Here is a 14,737-nt window from a genome sequence, read left to right on the forward strand (position 1 = left end):
TGCGGCGGCGAATGCCAGGGAGCAGGCCGAATTGTCCAAATGCGATGCTGTGAATTCGATGGTACGGATTGCACGGCACTCTCGCGGATACGTCAATGACGACAACGAACAGCAGATGCAACTGCCGAAGAGTGGAGAGGAGCAGCAGAACGGCCGGTAGTGTGCGAGCCTCGACCGGGCCCTCTCGTGGGAAGGTTGAAGAGAGGGATGAATGAGAGAAGAAGACGGCGGCGGTGCGGTGCCAAGATGGTAGCTAGCGGGGTCGTCGTCGAGTGTTCGCCCTGGCGCGGCTGCGTTGGACATGGTCTCCATGTCTTCTATTGCCCTTGAGTTTATCACCTACCGCCCTCTTTCCTGATTGGGAACAACACTGCGCTTCTGCAAACGCCACGACGCGCATTCCACAAAATGCCCATGTCCTGCTTCTGGATATCCATGACTGTGCCGTGGAATGCGATGGCTGTAGGATGCAATCAGTTTACCGGCACATTCTTGGCGAGCATTGGGCCAGACAAACACCAGCCAGCCTCCATCGCACACGACCCTTCAGCTCGCATTTCAGATCTTCAGCTCACAGAGACGCGAGATGCAAAGATCTTGGGTTGGCGGGAAGAAGCCGTGCGAAAGGAATGACGACCAGCTCTGCCCCGATTCTGGGGAACGCGACATCTTTCTTCTAGCCTCCACAACAACCGCACTGTTTCGCGGCAGCGGAAAGCCACAGAGCCTCCACTGCTCTGCGCCAGTGGTGATAGGCGTCGTGGAATGTATCGAGTGGCTGAGGCTCAGCAATCCCCGCATTCCGTCCTTTTGCGTTGAACTGATGCTTCTGACTTGGACGTCTCTTGATCATGTCAGTTTTTTTTTTTTTTTATTTTTTTTTTTGACTTTTACTCTTCTGAGTGGGACACTGCTGTTCTCGAGACGCTGGCTACGCATGCGTCCTTGTGGCCGGTTGACCTCGTGGAATTCCTCCCAACACTCATGGGTAGATGTTTCAAGCATGCGTCTGGGCAACGGCTCTCTGCTCAGACCTAAGGGAAGTCTACCAGTCAATCATCTCGACGCATGCTCTTTCTGCCGACGTTTGCAACCTTTTTTCGGACAAGCGAACAGAAAACGATGCACAGAAAAACACCGGGAGGCGCACCCGCCAATGACATGGCCGTCTTTCCGCCGCTGCAAGCTGACCATCACTGAAAGAAATATTCCACCTCCACACACTCTCGTCTAGTGAAACGAAACTATCTGGATCGAGAGCCCGCCCGTTGAGAGAGCTTGCCACAGACAATCCAGCCAACCGGAAGCTCTTCGTGGCGTTGGATAGACTGCCATCCGGGTTAGCCAAATCCGGCGACATATCAAGACCCTTTGACCAAACAGGAAAGCCCAAAATCCTACCTCTATATCTGTTTCCCAGCATTCCTTGGTTATGGGAGATCCACGAATGCGCTTCAGAACACACGTGGAATACCCCGTGCTCAGCTAGTCTACCCAGCTTTTGGCTTTCTGCCAAGCGTCGTTCTAGGCTCTGGCTCCACTGGTTACGTTGGAGCTTTGTGGAGGTTTGTGCGATGGCAGCTAGACTGAATCGGAGGCGGCGCAGACTGGCAGTGCATGCCATGTCGAGAAGTGGAGGAAACTGGTATAAAGACGACGGGCTCTGCACCGGTTCAAACAGCATCCAAACCAGCATTCTCCTTCTCGTTTTGCAATCAGCATCCAGCACTCATAATCAATCATGCTTTCTTCCACCTCTGTCGTTTCCTTCCTTCTCCCGCTGCTGGCAGCGGCTGCTCCTCTGGAGGAGCGCCAACTGCCCGGCGTGCTTCCAACAACGCTCAACACCCCGGGCAACTTTACCCTCACCCAGGAGACCCACGGCCTACAGCTCCGAAGCGGGCCTATCGAGTACTACAACCTCTTTTACAGATATGGCGTTGAGCCTCCCGCGCTGGTCGCCGCCGGAGCCGCAATCGCCTCGGCCGCGCCGACCATTCTCGCGACAGCAGGCCTGGTTCCTACTCCGGTGGCCGATGCCATCGGCAGTGTCCTTGCGGCCTTGCCAACCGCGGTGTCTGGGCTCACGGGCTCAGTGAGCGAAGGGCTCGGCGGACTGACTGGCCGCATGGTCAGGAGAAAAGCGCAGGTCGTCGGCCAGGCCAACAGCTACCCGGTCAACTCGTACGACACGGCGTACATGATTCCGCTGCTCATCGGCAACAGCAACATGTGGATCAACGTCGACACGGGCAGCGCCGACTTGTGGGCCTCGTCGACGCTGCAGCCGGCCAACCAGACCAAGAACCACAACACGTACGATCCGTCGACGGGAGTGCTGCAAAAGAACCTCACCTGGGGCCTGACCTATCTCGACGGCAGCTACGCCAAGGGCATCGTGTACAACGACACGCTGGCCATGAGCGCGCAAAAGTTCCCGAACCAGGTGGTCGGCGTGGCACTCAACATGTCGAGCTCGTTCATCAATGCGGCGTACGACGGGCTGATGGGGCTGGGCTTCAGCAACCTCAACTCGGTGCGGCCGACCAAGCAAAAGACGTTCTTCGAGAGCGTCAAGAGCACGCTGGCGGCGCCGCTGTTCACGAGTCTGCTGCGGAAAAATGCAATCGGCTCGTACACGTTTGGCTACATCGACCCCAAGTCGTACAACGGCTCCATCTCGTACGTGCCAGTCGTCAACACGAGCGGGTGGTGGCAGTTCCAAGCCTCCAACTACCGCGTCGGCACGTCCGGGACCGTCGTCAGCAAGAGCTTCGGCGCCGTCGTCGACACGGGAACCACGCTGCTCGCCCTCCCCAACGACGTCGTCACCGCCTACTGGAACACGGTGGCCAAGGCTACCTACAGCAGCACCTGGGGCGCGTGGATCTACCCCTGCTCGACCAAGCTGCCGACTTTTACCTTGTTTGCCCCCGGCGCTAACATGACGGTGCCCGGCAGCTACCTCAACTACGGACAGGTTGATTATGCGGGCAACTGCTACGGTGGGCTGCAGAGCAATGGCGGCATGTCGGTTGCCATTCTTGGCGACATCTTCATCAAGAGCCAGTTCATTGTCTATGATCAGACGCAGACGACGTACCGTCTTGGTTTTGCGCGCCAGAACAACGTCACGTACACTTAGATGTCGAGGCACTCCCTCCTTTATTCTCGAACGCACAAAAAAGCAGAGCAGTTTGTCTCAGAGGTGGCATCCGGTCTCTCCCTCTCTTCTCTCTCCGACAACAATACAATGGCGAACTGGCTTCGCCTCACGGACTATGACAACATCAAGAGAGGCCCGCCACTCCAAACTGAAGGCGGCTCCGGCAGGCCGGCCGCCCAAGCACCCAGCGTCGTCGAGGCAGGCAGATAGGCAGACAGGCAGGCAGGCAGGCGCCGTGCCTCCACTCCTCCAATCGCCCAGGTCGAACGGAGTCTTTCTTCTCTTCTCTTCTCTTTGCGGACAGGTCTTCGCTATTTTCCTCTCTCTCTCTCTCTCTCTCTCTCTCTCTCTCTCCGTCCCCGTCCCCCAAAAAGCCACCAAGAAAAAGGTAGCAAAAGCAAAAGCACGTACAGCAAAGCAAAATTCGAGACGCTTTGGAGATTTTTTGCCGGAAAAAAAAGGGGGGATTTGATCTGGTTTTGATTGCTTTTTTCTTTGTTCGTCTCGTCTCATCTCACCTCGCCTCGCCAGTCTCGTCCAGTCTCGTCTCGGTTGACCCGGGGGCTTCTGACGGGCATCCACTCCTTATTTACTAAACCCGTCGTTCCACGCTGTTGTTGCCTTGATCGACCGACTCACATACGCTCTTTGAAAAGCTGTTTCACTCGCGTACGCTTGTTTCTGGTTTGTTGTTGTGAATGGACTTAGTTGGGGGAAAAAGGTGCAGAGATGCGGTGTTGTTTTCCCTTCTCTTCTTACAGTCTCTATCATCTTGCATTACCTAGATTTTATCCACATCAATACATTTTATCTTGGACTCGGTTTCATCTTGTCTTCACAGGGGGCATGAATGTCATGTTGACGGTCAAATGAGGTGAGCAAGCACACAAGCGAGTGTGACTAGACGCCCTCGTCCTCATATTAACAACAGACTACCTGCCACCTCAATCGTCTATTTTCAGGCCCAAGGCCTTAAATCTCTTTCATCCATTCTACCTCCCTGTCCCCAACCCACTCAACCCACTGTCCACCCAGTCTCTTTCACCGCCACCATCAACAGAATGTCCCAACTCCCACCCCACCACTCCCTTTGTCCAGCCTATCTCATGTGCGACCGATAAGACGAACCCATAGAACAGCGTAGCGCAGCAAAGCAAAAATGAAGCAAAGACCCTGAACGCCTGTAATATTGTAATATCGCTAGCCTCAGCGTAGCGCAGCCCATCAGCTGAACCCATCTTGCGTCCATAGTGGAAGAGGGCAAGGAAGAATACTTTGCAGCAGCAGCAGCGGCAGCGGCAGCAGCAGCAACGTAGCGAAGTGGAAGCAGCGCCGCAGCAAGAGATGAGTGAAGCGCAGCTTTGAGAAGAGGCAAGCAAATGGCAAGCCACTGCGGAAAGCAAATGAGGAAGGAAATGAAATGTACACGAAGTCATCCACCGATGGGGTAGGGAAGTGTTTGTTGAGAGGGCTGAGGCCGATGAAGACGCGACGGGCGTGCGTATGTATGCCGAGGTCAAATAAGGGTAATGTCTGTGGATGTGCTGGAATGGACTTGGACATCTGTCGAGTGCGGAGATGGTCCAAAGCAAGCCTTGTGAAGAGATTGTCTGTGTCAACCAGATGCAATCCAGCTCTTTCAACGAAGAAGCCACAAAAGGTATCAGCAGATGATAAATCCACTCGGCAGCATGAGGAGAGTTTTCCTACAGCCAAAAGACCCTAATTCCTGAAATGACTTCCAGCCTGCCCAATGCGCGCTCCGAGCGAAGCAACACCGCCCGGATTAGCATTGAAGCTAAAGCTCTCCTCCTCGGCACCCGTCCAATTCAACGCACCAGGGTCAGTGTTGTACGGAGTTGCAAACTGGCCAAAGGTGGGCTTGAAACGCGGATCGCGGCCGATGCGCTTGGGCACCTCGCCGTAGTCTTCGCCAAAGAAGCTCTGTTTGCCGCCGCGGCCCCGATCGATGCACCAGTCGGGTGGCTTGCCAAAGGGCGCAAAGTAGTCGCCGGGCTTGGGCTTTGCTCCAGGTTCGCGGACATAGAAACGGAGCCTTTCGTAAAGGGAGACTAAGAGTTGGTTTGTAACGGCCGACGACCCGTGACCGGTGCCAGCTGCGTTCACAGAATCGACGTAGTCCTTTTGCCGTTGATACGTCGAACCAGAAGTCCACCATTCCTCAAACTCTTCTTCAGGAGACTTGTGGATCGTGCGATGTACATTCGGATTGTTTGGAGAAGGTTCCGTATTCTCGAAGAAGGGACCATCGAAGTTCTGAGGGGTCAGCTCGGTATTGATTGCATTGAAGACGAGGGCTGTAGACTGAGCCTGGTCGAAATCAGGATCGCTGGATCGCAGCATGCCCCCTCGAGAAGCCTGAGAAATGGACGAGTTGGGCCTGACGACGTCTCGTGGTATCAGCGAGTGACTGGTCGGATGCTCGAAAGAGCGAGACATGGGCTCGGTCGAATCCGAGTTTACGGAATCCATTGGGGTCAAGTAACTGGTGCTGCGAGACGGCAGTTCATTGGCAGTCCTGTTCAGGTACTCTCGCATGCGCGCTCGGCTCTCGTCTGTTTGCGAGTGCTGTGCGTCACCACCGCCCCTCTGCAGAATGACTGGAGCTTGATAATCTGCTGGGGCGAAAACGGCCGTGACTGGCTCCCGAGATCGCATTTCTTCATAAATCATTGCCTCCCTTATCTGAGTATAACTCATTCTCTGAGGTTGCATACGCTGGAAGTTTCCCATGGTCAAATTTCCACTGTTTGTCTGAGCACCAGGATTCAAGACACTCTGTCTCATTTGCTCGGTGCGCTTGCGCTCCTGATTGGCAAAGAAGGCGCGGCGATCGCTGCTAATGACGCTGGTGTCGTCCCGGTCGGAGGCGTCGAAGATGGAGTCGTCTCTCTGTCGAATAGGAATACCAGGAGGAGGAAAGCGAAAGCCAAAGTCCATCATGTTGGCATCCTGCACGGCAGTCGTGCTGCGAAGAGCATCAGGGCTTGGAACAAAGGCACGACTGTTCCTGGGCGAGATTGACTCAGCGAATGGGTCGTCCTCGGCTGCTCCAAGGCCCTGTAGGTGCATATTCATGGAATTGGTTCGGAGGGTTCGCGATGCCTGAACTACCGCGGGACGGTCGGCCAGCGAGAGATGTGTTAAGGAAGGCAACTCCAGGGCGTTGTGTGAGGTTGCAACGGAAGACAGGGAGTCGTACCGAGCTGGGTCGTGGAGCGAGGGGTTGAAATTCAGGTTTGGACGAGGCGCATAAGTCAAAGGTGTAGAGTCAAGACTGGGCGGGCGAGACTGGATGTAGCCAGAATAGTCGTTGGCAAGCTTTGCAAAGTATTTCAGAGACCGAGGGCGCGAGGGATCCGCCTCAACATGCTGCAAGAACAATGGCGAAATGACGTCGCCATCCATAAACTTGCGATTGCATGAGTATCTTCCAATCTCCTGCCACTCAAAGTTTTGGGCAGACCAACGGTGGGCGGTGACGTCGCGACTGGGGTGCTGAATGAATTTGACCTGTCCGGAGGATTTTCCTTCGTTGGCCCTTAGCCACACCGGGTCGGGCAGGCGTTGTCCAAAAGTCTGAAGGATTTCGTCCAAGTCTTGGTTCTGTGGAAATGTGGCATGCGAATTTTCCGCATACGCCATTGTTTGGATGTGGGGCTCCGGCGGCGCCATGGATGGCATAGACGGATCACGAGACAGGACCTCGCCAAAGCAGCCAGAAGTTTCCTTCGAGATGGCAGAGTCTGGCGCAAAGCTGTTTCCAAGGGAATCAGATTCAAAGGGAGTCGACGAATCGCTCATTCCGGCAAGAGGCGAGCGCTCTGCATAGACTGGTCGTTGGGGTCAGTGCCTGCTGAGGAGCCGTGGCACGAGTTGCACTCACTGTCGATTCCGCTCAAATCGAGCGGCTTCCAATTCTTTTGCTTCGGTCGCATTCTCATCAACCCGCTCGACGACCGCTGCCTATGCAGGTCGTCGTTTTGGGGGCGCGGGGCTCCCGAGCGTGCAATATCGGCAAAGGTTTGGCCAGATGCAACGATAGAACTTGTAGAGCTATCAAGCGGGCGCGTATTGCGCAGGCTGGTGACTTCGTTCTCAGAGGGTATGTACCTGAATAGGGTTTCCGGGTCGGCACGCGAGGAGGGTCCGTCGTGGTTGCGAACGACCTGAATGTGGGAGTATGGCGTCTGATGTTGGCGACGACGATTGCGGCCGCCACGCGCTGCGGGGTCAGTTGTGTCAGTAGAGTGCAATGATTCCAGAGGAAGATGATGGGCAAAGGTCGAGAGGTGCAAGCAGATGGCAGAGGTCCACTCACGTCGGCGACGACCTTGGGGGGCCTCTCCTTGCGACGCCAGTTTGAGCGAAGCGTGGGACGAAACAAACGCGTTGATTGAGGACGAAGGACGATACAAACGAGGGGCAAATGAGGTTGAGGGCGTGGAGAGGTGCAGCAAAAAGGCTGCGTGCAGATGGTGGAGGTGAAGGTGGAGGCTGTAGTTGTGGTGGGTTGTGTGGAGCGAGACAGGCTGAGGCCAGTGACTTGGAGCGGCGCAACTTCCCCAACGACGGCGACCAAATGGCACTGACACTAGCGCCTCTATATAGGTACCTTGAAGCTCCAGTCGACTTCAACTGACTGTCGAGATGGAGACAGCAGACGTCAAAAGTCAAATCGGGTACCTACGCGTACACAGCAGCGGCATGCGGCATATGCGCAACAGCCCTCTACCGGCTGACATGGCTGTCGATTGTGTCCTTGATCAAACTTTTCTGCACTCTACCCTGGCTGCAACAGACCTCTCCGGGCCTTGAGTGTTTGGTGTCTTCAACAATTACGCCTGTTTGCCTTTCGTCGATATGATCGGCATGTTGCCAGCTTCTCCAAGATTCGAGGCCGTTGGGCCCCTGGAAAAACAGCCTGAGCTGGTGTTGGTTCAGAGAAAGAACTCCATCTAGACATGTCAGTGATTTTTGGTCATGGCTGTGATTTTCTGTCCGCTCTTTTCTGCTCCCACATATTCTAATCTCGCAAACGGCGAGATGCTTGAATGACCAAGCCGTGACACCGTCTCAGGCCAAAAGACCTTCACAGTCGCCAAACCAAAACTCCTGTGCTTTTCTTCCCCCACACCTCGCAAGATCTCGAAAAATCTGACGCATGAGATGTCGTATGAACGGACCGGGATCGTAACAACAAGAGGGCCCACGGCAGCATCATCGCATTCCGAGGTCTGGCCATCGAATTCCACCAGAAATGCCACTTTTCATTAGAGTTTCGGGCGGCTTTGAAGCAGTGCAACGCATCGACGCGTTTGCTCGACCTGGGCGACGCGTTGTTGTTGTTTGGTGATGGTTACATGGCGTAAGGCGGGAAGCGGCAAGGGTCTGGAAAATCTTACCTTGCCATTTTAGGTTGCTCAGGTACCTTACCCCAGTTGCATGACGTCACAGGGAAATTTATGTATTGTACTGTTCTCGAATATCTACCCAGTCCAATCATGAAATCTTCAAAGCAAGCTTTTGGTGGTTCATCAATGCCCTCCGTGCTGAAAAATCCAAATGTAGGTCGGGAACCTGCAAGACTCGTCAGTGAATAGGTATCGGGGAGAAGCAGGGATACAAACACTGAATGCTCAGGTGCTCCGTAAAATGTGATGCAGAAATTTAATCCAAAGAGCTCCTGCCAGACCTCCGCTCCTCGTAGCCAACTGACGGCGCTGATCATCCACGCTGAAAAAAATGTTGTGTAACTTTTGGCAGAAGAAAATGAACTAGAGTCAAGAGCTTGTTCTTCGACTAATGCCAAAGTTCGATGGGCTTGTCGAGCGGGGAAGTCTTGCCCCCGCCACCCTTGGACATAGATTGATATGAGTAATCCAATGATGTCGTTGGCTTGCTTGGATTTGCAGTCTTAGAGCTCTTCGTGGCGCTAAATGAGAGGGTAGTCTGTCGCAATTGCTTTGTTTCCTTCACCTTACCCAAGGCCGTCTTGGGCTGGTATTGAATTCCAGCCTCGGTGCGATAGAGGCATGGCGGTTCATGCCTGCAGACAACGTAAGCGGCCTTTGAACCACCAAGTCTGCGATTCTGGCAATTTTTGCGGCTGAAGTTGATAGCTCCCGCTTCAATGATGTGGTGTTTCGGGTTGCAGCAAGAAGCGTTACCACACAAGTGCGAGAGGTGATGGCTTTCCTCATTGATCCATCCTTGCCGTTCAGCGGGACTCATTGACTCGTTGAGAAGCTTGATGACGACTCCAAACTCGACAGTGATAGAACTGCAACCTTGTGGTCCCGAATGACTCCCTGTCCCTCCAACTGATTGCAGTTCTGTCTCTCCCTTCCTTGTTGGTGTTGAGGCGCAGCCAGCATCGATTCGACTCGTGCTTGATGTCTTGGATCGACTCGAAGACCTTCGTCACGTACGACGCGAGATGCTCTCTGGTCGATGCAGACATGTTGTCAAGTAAGCTCATCTTACTCATCTTCATGGGCACCAAGTGACTCTCCCGTCGCTGTTGAGCCACGCACGGGTCGCCGTACTCCGTGACGAAAGACTGCTCATCGGCGTCTTTGGTGGGTAGAGAGTGTGCTTCGAGGTCTTGTCGGACTGTTTTGGAGTCCATCAGCGTCTTGAATGCATCTCCGACCTTTGGTGGAACAATCGCAGAGGCAGCAGAATGGCCTTCATCCTTCGCAGACTCCTCTTGACTTAGGACGTGCGGGCTTGGGGTCGGAAACTGGTAATGGTAGATTTCTTCCTCTTCGGACTCTTCTTGACTCGGAGCCTGTGGGCTGGGACTCGGCGACCAGAACCCACCCGATATACCCTCCCCATCGAACAATGATGGCTTCCCCTCATCATGTTGGTATTGAGCCTGCGTCTCACCCTGCAGGTAGCCTGACTGCTTGCTGTGGTACTTCCTCGAAGGAAGCGAGTCGTCGTGAAGTCTCTTGTTACGAGTTTCTCCAGCATATTCCCGACTCGGAGGTGGCCTGAATAATGTATTTGGTGGTCAACAGCGGTCGACGACGGGGGATTGTCTGCTCAGGGATACCATCTCTTGCATGGTAGACTCCACTCAACCCACTTGACTGGTTTTCTTATTCTTATCATGACGTCAGGCATCCTTGCATTGGAGCTTACCGAAAATGGCAGGTCGGCAGCTGAGCGTGGCAACATTGGAAGCTTGGTTCGCAGCAGCAGAGGTCTTCAGTTGTCAACAACGTCCAGGTGGGGCCTTGGGCTAGAGAAGATGGTAATGTGTGTGATGTGTGTGATGTTGGGGATGTTGTTGGTGGGGGAGTGCGACGAGCCAAGGTACAAAGCAGGCGCCGAACCAGTCATTCACTCACTCGACCTGGCCTCCCCGCAGCTGTTGTGCTCGGTCACATATGCATTGCATCTGGCTCCATGCGTCACACACAACGCCAGGACTTCCAACAAAACAATTTTGCAAGTTATAAGCGGTCGCCCTCTCATCTCTATCTCTCGTCTCTCCATTCCATCCATCTACTCGACAGCAGCCATGTTCAAACTCGTCGTCCTCCTCCTGATGGCCCTTGCGACCCAATCCTGGGCGATGCACGAAGTCTTGTGGGCCACCTCTTACAACGGTGGATTCCGCGATAATGGCTACATTGCGACCTTCAAACTCTACGAAAACAAGCGCAAGTGGACGGGATGGCACATGTTCCCCTTGAGCTGGGACTCGGTCAATTGTGGAAAGAACCCGACATGGTTGGCCAGGGACTATGCACGCCACTTGATCTACTGCATTGACGAAGGCCTCGATGGTGCCAATGGCTCAGTCAATCGTTACTGGATCGGAAGATCTGGCCCCAATCGTGATATGGTTACAGGACAATTCTTTCATATCGAGGGCAATGCGACTACCCTTCCTGGCCCTGTCAGCGGCGTCGTCTATGGGGCCAGTTCGAAAGAACATAGCAACAGAATGAAGGGGTATTTGAACAAGCAGAAGTATCACTTTGCGCTTGCTTCTTACGGCAGTGGCGCTCTCAGTACCTGGTATACGACCTATGGATATATGGAACCTCGGACAACAGTCCAATTCAGCCTTGATAGGCCAGGAAAACATCCCGATCGTCAGGATGCACCGCACCCGCACCAGGCCATTCTCGACCCTGAAGAAGAATTCATCCTCGTGCCTGACCTTGGGGCCGACCTCGTCCGCGTCAGTCGCTTCGACAGAATCTATGGCGACCTTTTCATTGAGCCCTCGCTGCGTGTTCCTGCCGGCTGCGGCCCGCGCCACGGAGCTTTCGTCAGATTCAAAGTCAAGTCCAAGGTCAAGAAGGCGCGCGAGGCCAAGAAGATGACGTATCCGGGATGGGACACCTTTTTCCATCTCGTTTGCGAGTTGGACCAAACCATCTTAACCTACAAGGTCACGTACACCAAGAATGCCAACACCGAGTCGATAGGCACCAAGGCAACTGGTCTCCAATTTGAAAAATTAGGCAAACAGTATGCTCTCGGCGATGCCCGCTTTCCCAAGGACGGCTCGCCTGCCGAGATCCAGATAACGGTAAGACAGTCCTTATGGCGAGTGATTTTCGATTGCCGCTAATCAAGTCACATAGAACGACAAGCGCTTCGCCATCGTGTCGAATCGCGGTGACTTGTCCTTTCCCAAGTGGCAACACGACCAGTGGGGAGACCGAGCGCACTCGGACGACCACGTGTCCACGGTGCCATCGGACTCTTTGGCGACTTTTGCCATTCGCAAGGACGGTTTGCTGGAGTTCAAAGAGTTGGCTGCCGCTGGCGGCAGTTACCCGCGGTCCTTCTCCGTCAGCAGATGGGGAGACAAGGTGGCTGTTGCTCTGCAGTACAGCAAGTCCCTGGTCATCCTCAAGCGCGACCGAAAAAGCGGCAAAATTGGCAAGCAAATGGCCAGGCTCGATAACATGGGGAACATGACTTTTGTCGCGTTCGAGCAGACCAAGATGATAATGGGATATCCGAGATACTTTGGTGATAGCGACACGCCAGTGGTAAAAACTTGGGAGAAGGACGTCACATCCCCCGGCGGCGACTCGTGGACCAAGGAGTGTCTCGCAGAGCCCACTGCTTACTATTGCCGACAAGCGTTTGGATGGCCCAAAAATGGAACATTTTGGACGCCGAGGAAGCCGTTTGGCTTGATCGACAAGTATCCATGCGTGATGCAAATCCCATATTTGGACATGTACAACCATGAGGCTTGGTCAGGAGACGATGACGAGTTTGACAAAAATCCATGCTTCTGTTGCGAAGAAGTATACCCCAAACTGGGTCCTAGACTCGACATGTTGGAGATTCCTTGGTCTAGTTGGTGGGACCCGGAGGTTGGCGTGTAGGTTGCAATAGATGTCATCACATGTCCCTCGGGCCGTCCCCACCTTTAGCTTTGTACATGCAATTGAACAAACAATACAAACCACCTCACTCCCTCATGTCCTCCCATCCCCATCCTGCACCTCGCAAACATGGCCACCCTCTTCTTCTCCACGCTACCGCGCCGTCTGCGCTTCCCCGCGACTCGCATTACCTGCCCTCATCGCCGCTGCCTGCATGCGACCACACAAGTCCCCGACTTTGCCTTTGCATTTGAGTGAGCAGCCCGAGCCATGCACAGCAGACAAGATTGACGCCTAACAGACGCCTCGCTCCAGCATCGACGGCGTGCTGCTGCGCTCGGCGGACCCCGTCCCGCGCGCCCACGCCGCCCTCGACTTCCTCCGCCGCAACGCCATCCCCTTCATCCTGCTCACCAATGGCGGCGGCAAGCACGAGGCCGACCGCGTCGCCGAGCTGAGCCACAAGCTGCGGCTGCCGCTCGACACGGGCCTGTTTGTTCAGAGCCACACGCCCTTTGCCGACATGGACCACTACAAAGACAAGACGGTGTTGGTGTGCGGCGGCGACGGCGCCAAGTGTCGCGACGTCGCCGAGCAGTGAGTCCACGCGTCCCAAACGCCTCGAGAACGCGCCCGCTGATCGAGATACGCGTCTGTGGTGCGATAGATACGGCTACCGCAACGTAATAACGCCGGCCGACATCTACGTCTCCAATCCAGACATCTGGCCCTTCTCGCACGCACTGCTGCCACACTACAAACAATTCGGGCGGGCCCTGCCCTCGCCGCCCAAAATCGACGCCATCTTCGTCTACGCCGACCCGCGCGACTGGGGGCTCGATCTGGCCGTCATCGTGGACCTGCTGCTGTCGTCGCGCGGGCAGCTGGGCACGCTGTCGCCGCTCAACGGCCGCGCCGACCTGCCCAACGCCGGATACCAGCAGGACGCGCAGCCGCCGCTGCACTTCAGCAACCCGGATCTGTGGTGGGCGGCGCGCTACCATCTTTCGCGACTGGGCCAGGGCGGCTTCCGCGAGGCGCTCGAGGGCGTCTGGCGCAAGGTCACCGACGGCCGCGCCACGCTGCAAAAACACGTCTACGGCAAGCCGTACCAGGCGACGTACGAGTTTGCCGAGAAGCGCCTGCTGCGGCATCGGGAGACGCTGTTTGGCGCCGACGCCGCGCAGGGCACGAAGCTGAGGACCGTGTATATGGTTGGTGATAATCCGGAGAGCGATATCAGGGGCGCCAATGGGTACGAGAGCCCCGTTGGTACCGAATGGCGCAGTCTGCTCGTGCGGACGGGCGTGTATCAGGAAGGCAGCGAGTTGAGCGTCAAGCCGACGCGGATTGTGCCCGACGTGTCTGAGGCGGTGAAGGCGGCGCTGAAAGAGAGGAGCTGGAGTGCGAGATTGGAGGAGTAGGAGCTGGCAGGGGGAGGTGTGCTGTTGGATTACTAGAGTTGGTTTCATTGGTAGGTGCTAGAACTCAGATTCGGAGGTAGGTGGGATGGCGTTGCAAGCGCAAAAGTCTCGAAAGAATAAAAGCAGTCCCTATCCCAGAATTTTCTCTGTCCCTTCCATTGCATAGGTGAAGCATGTGCTCGGTCTCGTGGCTACTCGTATCTTTAGGACTAACGACACTGTCGTCTAGGATTTATAGAGTCTGGTCTGGCCCCTGAATCTGTCCACCTACCTATTGACTCCCTCCCAGGACCGACGCGACATGGCCATTCTACCTTAGCCCCGGCCCAGGTACTCCCTCCCTCAGCACAAGAGGATCGGGAATACAAAGTTCAGCCCATCAGTGGCTTTCTCTCTGTGGCCGATTTCGCCATCAGTTTTCCGCCTCTTTCGAACACACGATGCCGTGATTGCGGGGGCTCTGTCGCCTTTGGCACCATCAGTCGAGAAATATCTTACGTACAGAATAGCAACGGCGACTTCTACAGGCGCGGGTTCTCAAATGCCTGCCTTGCCCGGCAAGCCGTGAGGCTGCACACCGGGAGACGACGTCACTTGCGCACGACTAACGTTCCGTGGTCAACCTCCTCTCTGTTGAGACGAGTGTGTTGACGACTTGCTGAATTCTGCATTTGAGCAAAATATTGAATGTGCGCGTGTCCTCACGTTTTGGTCTCGTCGTCCGTTCTCACCATTTTTTTACCGTGTCGGTTCAT

At 55.1% G+C, this 14,737-nt stretch overlaps 7 protein-coding genes across 7 annotated transcripts; 4 read left to right on the forward strand and 3 right to left on the reverse strand.

Moving 5' to 3' along the window:
• The first annotated feature begins 449 nt into the window (after positions 1-449).
• On the forward strand, positions 450-1,488 carry IWZ02DRAFT_94073 (uncharacterized protein). The gene has a single exon (XM_066771447.1). The coding sequence runs from the start codon at positions 587-589 to the stop codon at positions 1,232-1,234; it is 648 nt and encodes a 215-aa protein (XP_066618662.1). The 5' UTR covers positions 450-586; the 3' UTR covers positions 1,235-1,488.
• A 253-nt stretch (positions 1,489-1,741) lies between these two features.
• On the forward strand, positions 1,742-3,145 carry IWZ02DRAFT_385389 (aspartic peptidase domain-containing protein; the record flags this gene model as incomplete). Its single annotated transcript, XM_066765401.1, has 2 exons — positions 1,742-2,017; positions 2,150-3,145. 2 exons carry the CDS (start codon positions 1,742-1,744, stop codon positions 3,143-3,145), a joined length of 1,272 nt encoding a protein of 423 aa, XP_066618663.1.
• An 887-nt stretch (positions 3,146-4,032) lies between these two features.
• Positions 4,033-4,745, reverse strand: IWZ02DRAFT_94086 (uncharacterized protein). Its single transcript, XM_066771448.1, has one exon. It carries the CDS (start codon positions 4,600-4,602, stop codon positions 4,159-4,161), a length of 444 nt encoding a protein of 147 aa, XP_066618664.1. The 5' UTR covers positions 4,603-4,745; the 3' UTR covers positions 4,033-4,158.
• Positions 4,709-7,325, reverse strand: IWZ02DRAFT_94089 (uncharacterized protein). Its single transcript, XM_066771449.1, has 3 exons — positions 7,074-7,325; positions 4,877-7,020; positions 4,709-4,802 (listed from the first exon to the last, which is right to left on the reverse strand). Exons 1-2 carry the CDS (start codon positions 7,129-7,131, stop codon positions 4,889-4,891), a joined length of 2,190 nt encoding a protein of 729 aa, XP_066618665.1. The 5' UTR covers positions 7,132-7,325; the 3' UTR covers positions 4,709-4,802; positions 4,877-4,888.
• Positions 7,326-8,989: 1,664 nt separating this feature from the next.
• On the reverse strand, positions 8,990-10,321 carry IWZ02DRAFT_436703 (uncharacterized protein; the record flags this gene model as incomplete). Its single annotated transcript, XM_066766558.1, has 3 exons — positions 8,990-9,605; positions 9,724-10,188; positions 10,251-10,321. The coding sequence occupies 3 exons, from the start codon at positions 10,319-10,321 to the stop codon at positions 8,990-8,992; spliced, it is 1,152 nt and encodes a 383-aa protein (XP_066618666.1).
• Positions 10,322-10,614: 293 nt separating this feature from the next.
• IWZ02DRAFT_462420 (Lactonase, 7-bladed beta-propeller-domain-containing protein) lies at positions 10,615-12,642 on the forward strand. Its single transcript, XM_066768278.1, has 2 exons — positions 10,615-11,744; positions 11,800-12,642. The coding sequence occupies exons 1-2, from the start codon at positions 10,722-10,724 to the stop codon at positions 12,556-12,558; spliced, it is 1,782 nt and encodes a 593-aa protein (XP_066618667.1). The 5' UTR covers positions 10,615-10,721; the 3' UTR covers positions 12,559-12,642.
• Positions 12,643-14,174, forward strand: IWZ02DRAFT_462421 (cat eye syndrome critical region protein 5 precursor). The gene is made up of 3 exons (XM_066768279.1): positions 12,643-12,812; positions 12,874-13,155; positions 13,226-14,174. Exons 1-3 carry the CDS (start codon positions 12,688-12,690, stop codon positions 13,980-13,982), a joined length of 1,164 nt encoding a protein of 387 aa, XP_066618668.1. The 5' UTR covers positions 12,643-12,687; the 3' UTR covers positions 13,983-14,174.
• Positions 14,175-14,737: the final 563 nt, after the last annotated feature.

This window comes from Phyllosticta citriasiana (assembly GCF_038021145.1).
Source record: "Phyllosticta citriasiana strain CBS 120426 chromosome Unknown IWZ02scaffold_16, whole genome shotgun sequence".
NCBI classification, from domain to species: domain Eukaryota; kingdom Fungi; phylum Ascomycota; class Dothideomycetes; order Botryosphaeriales; family Phyllostictaceae; genus Phyllosticta; species Phyllosticta citriasiana.

Bases quoted from the DNA above. Each gene is read 5' to 3' on its own strand.
- IWZ02DRAFT_94073 (XM_066771447.1), top strand. From the start codon at position 587: ATGCAAAGATCTTGGGTTGGCGGGAAGAAGCCGTGCGAAAGGAATGAC.
- IWZ02DRAFT_94086 (XM_066771448.1), bottom strand. From the start codon at position 4,602: ATGACTTCGTGTACATTTCATTTCCTTCCTCATTTGCTTTCCGCAGTG.
- IWZ02DRAFT_94089 (XM_066771449.1), bottom strand. From the start codon at position 7,131: ATGAGAATGCGACCGAAGCAAAAGAATTGGAAGCCGCTCGATTTGAGC. The intron at 7,021-7,073 runs GTGAGTGCAACT...CCCAACGACCAG, and splicing joins CGATTTGAGCGGAATCGACA to TCTATGCAGAGCGCTCGCCT.
- IWZ02DRAFT_462420 (XM_066768278.1), top strand. From the start codon at position 10,722: ATGTTCAAACTCGTCGTCCTCCTCCTGATGGCCCTTGCGACCCAATCC. The intron at 11,745-11,799 runs GTAAGACAGTCC...CAAGTCACATAG, and splicing joins CTGCCGAGATCCAGATAACG to AACGACAAGCGCTTCGCCAT.
- IWZ02DRAFT_462421 (XM_066768279.1), top strand. From the start codon at position 12,688: ATGGCCACCCTCTTCTTCTCCACGCTACCGCGCCGTCTGCGCTTCCCC. The intron at 12,813-12,873 runs GTGAGCAGCCCG...GCCTCGCTCCAG, and splicing joins GACTTTGCCTTTGCATTTGA to CATCGACGGCGTGCTGCTGC. The intron at 13,156-13,225 runs GTGAGTCCACGC...GTGGTGCGATAG, and splicing joins TGTCGCGACGTCGCCGAGCA to ATACGGCTACCGCAACGTAA.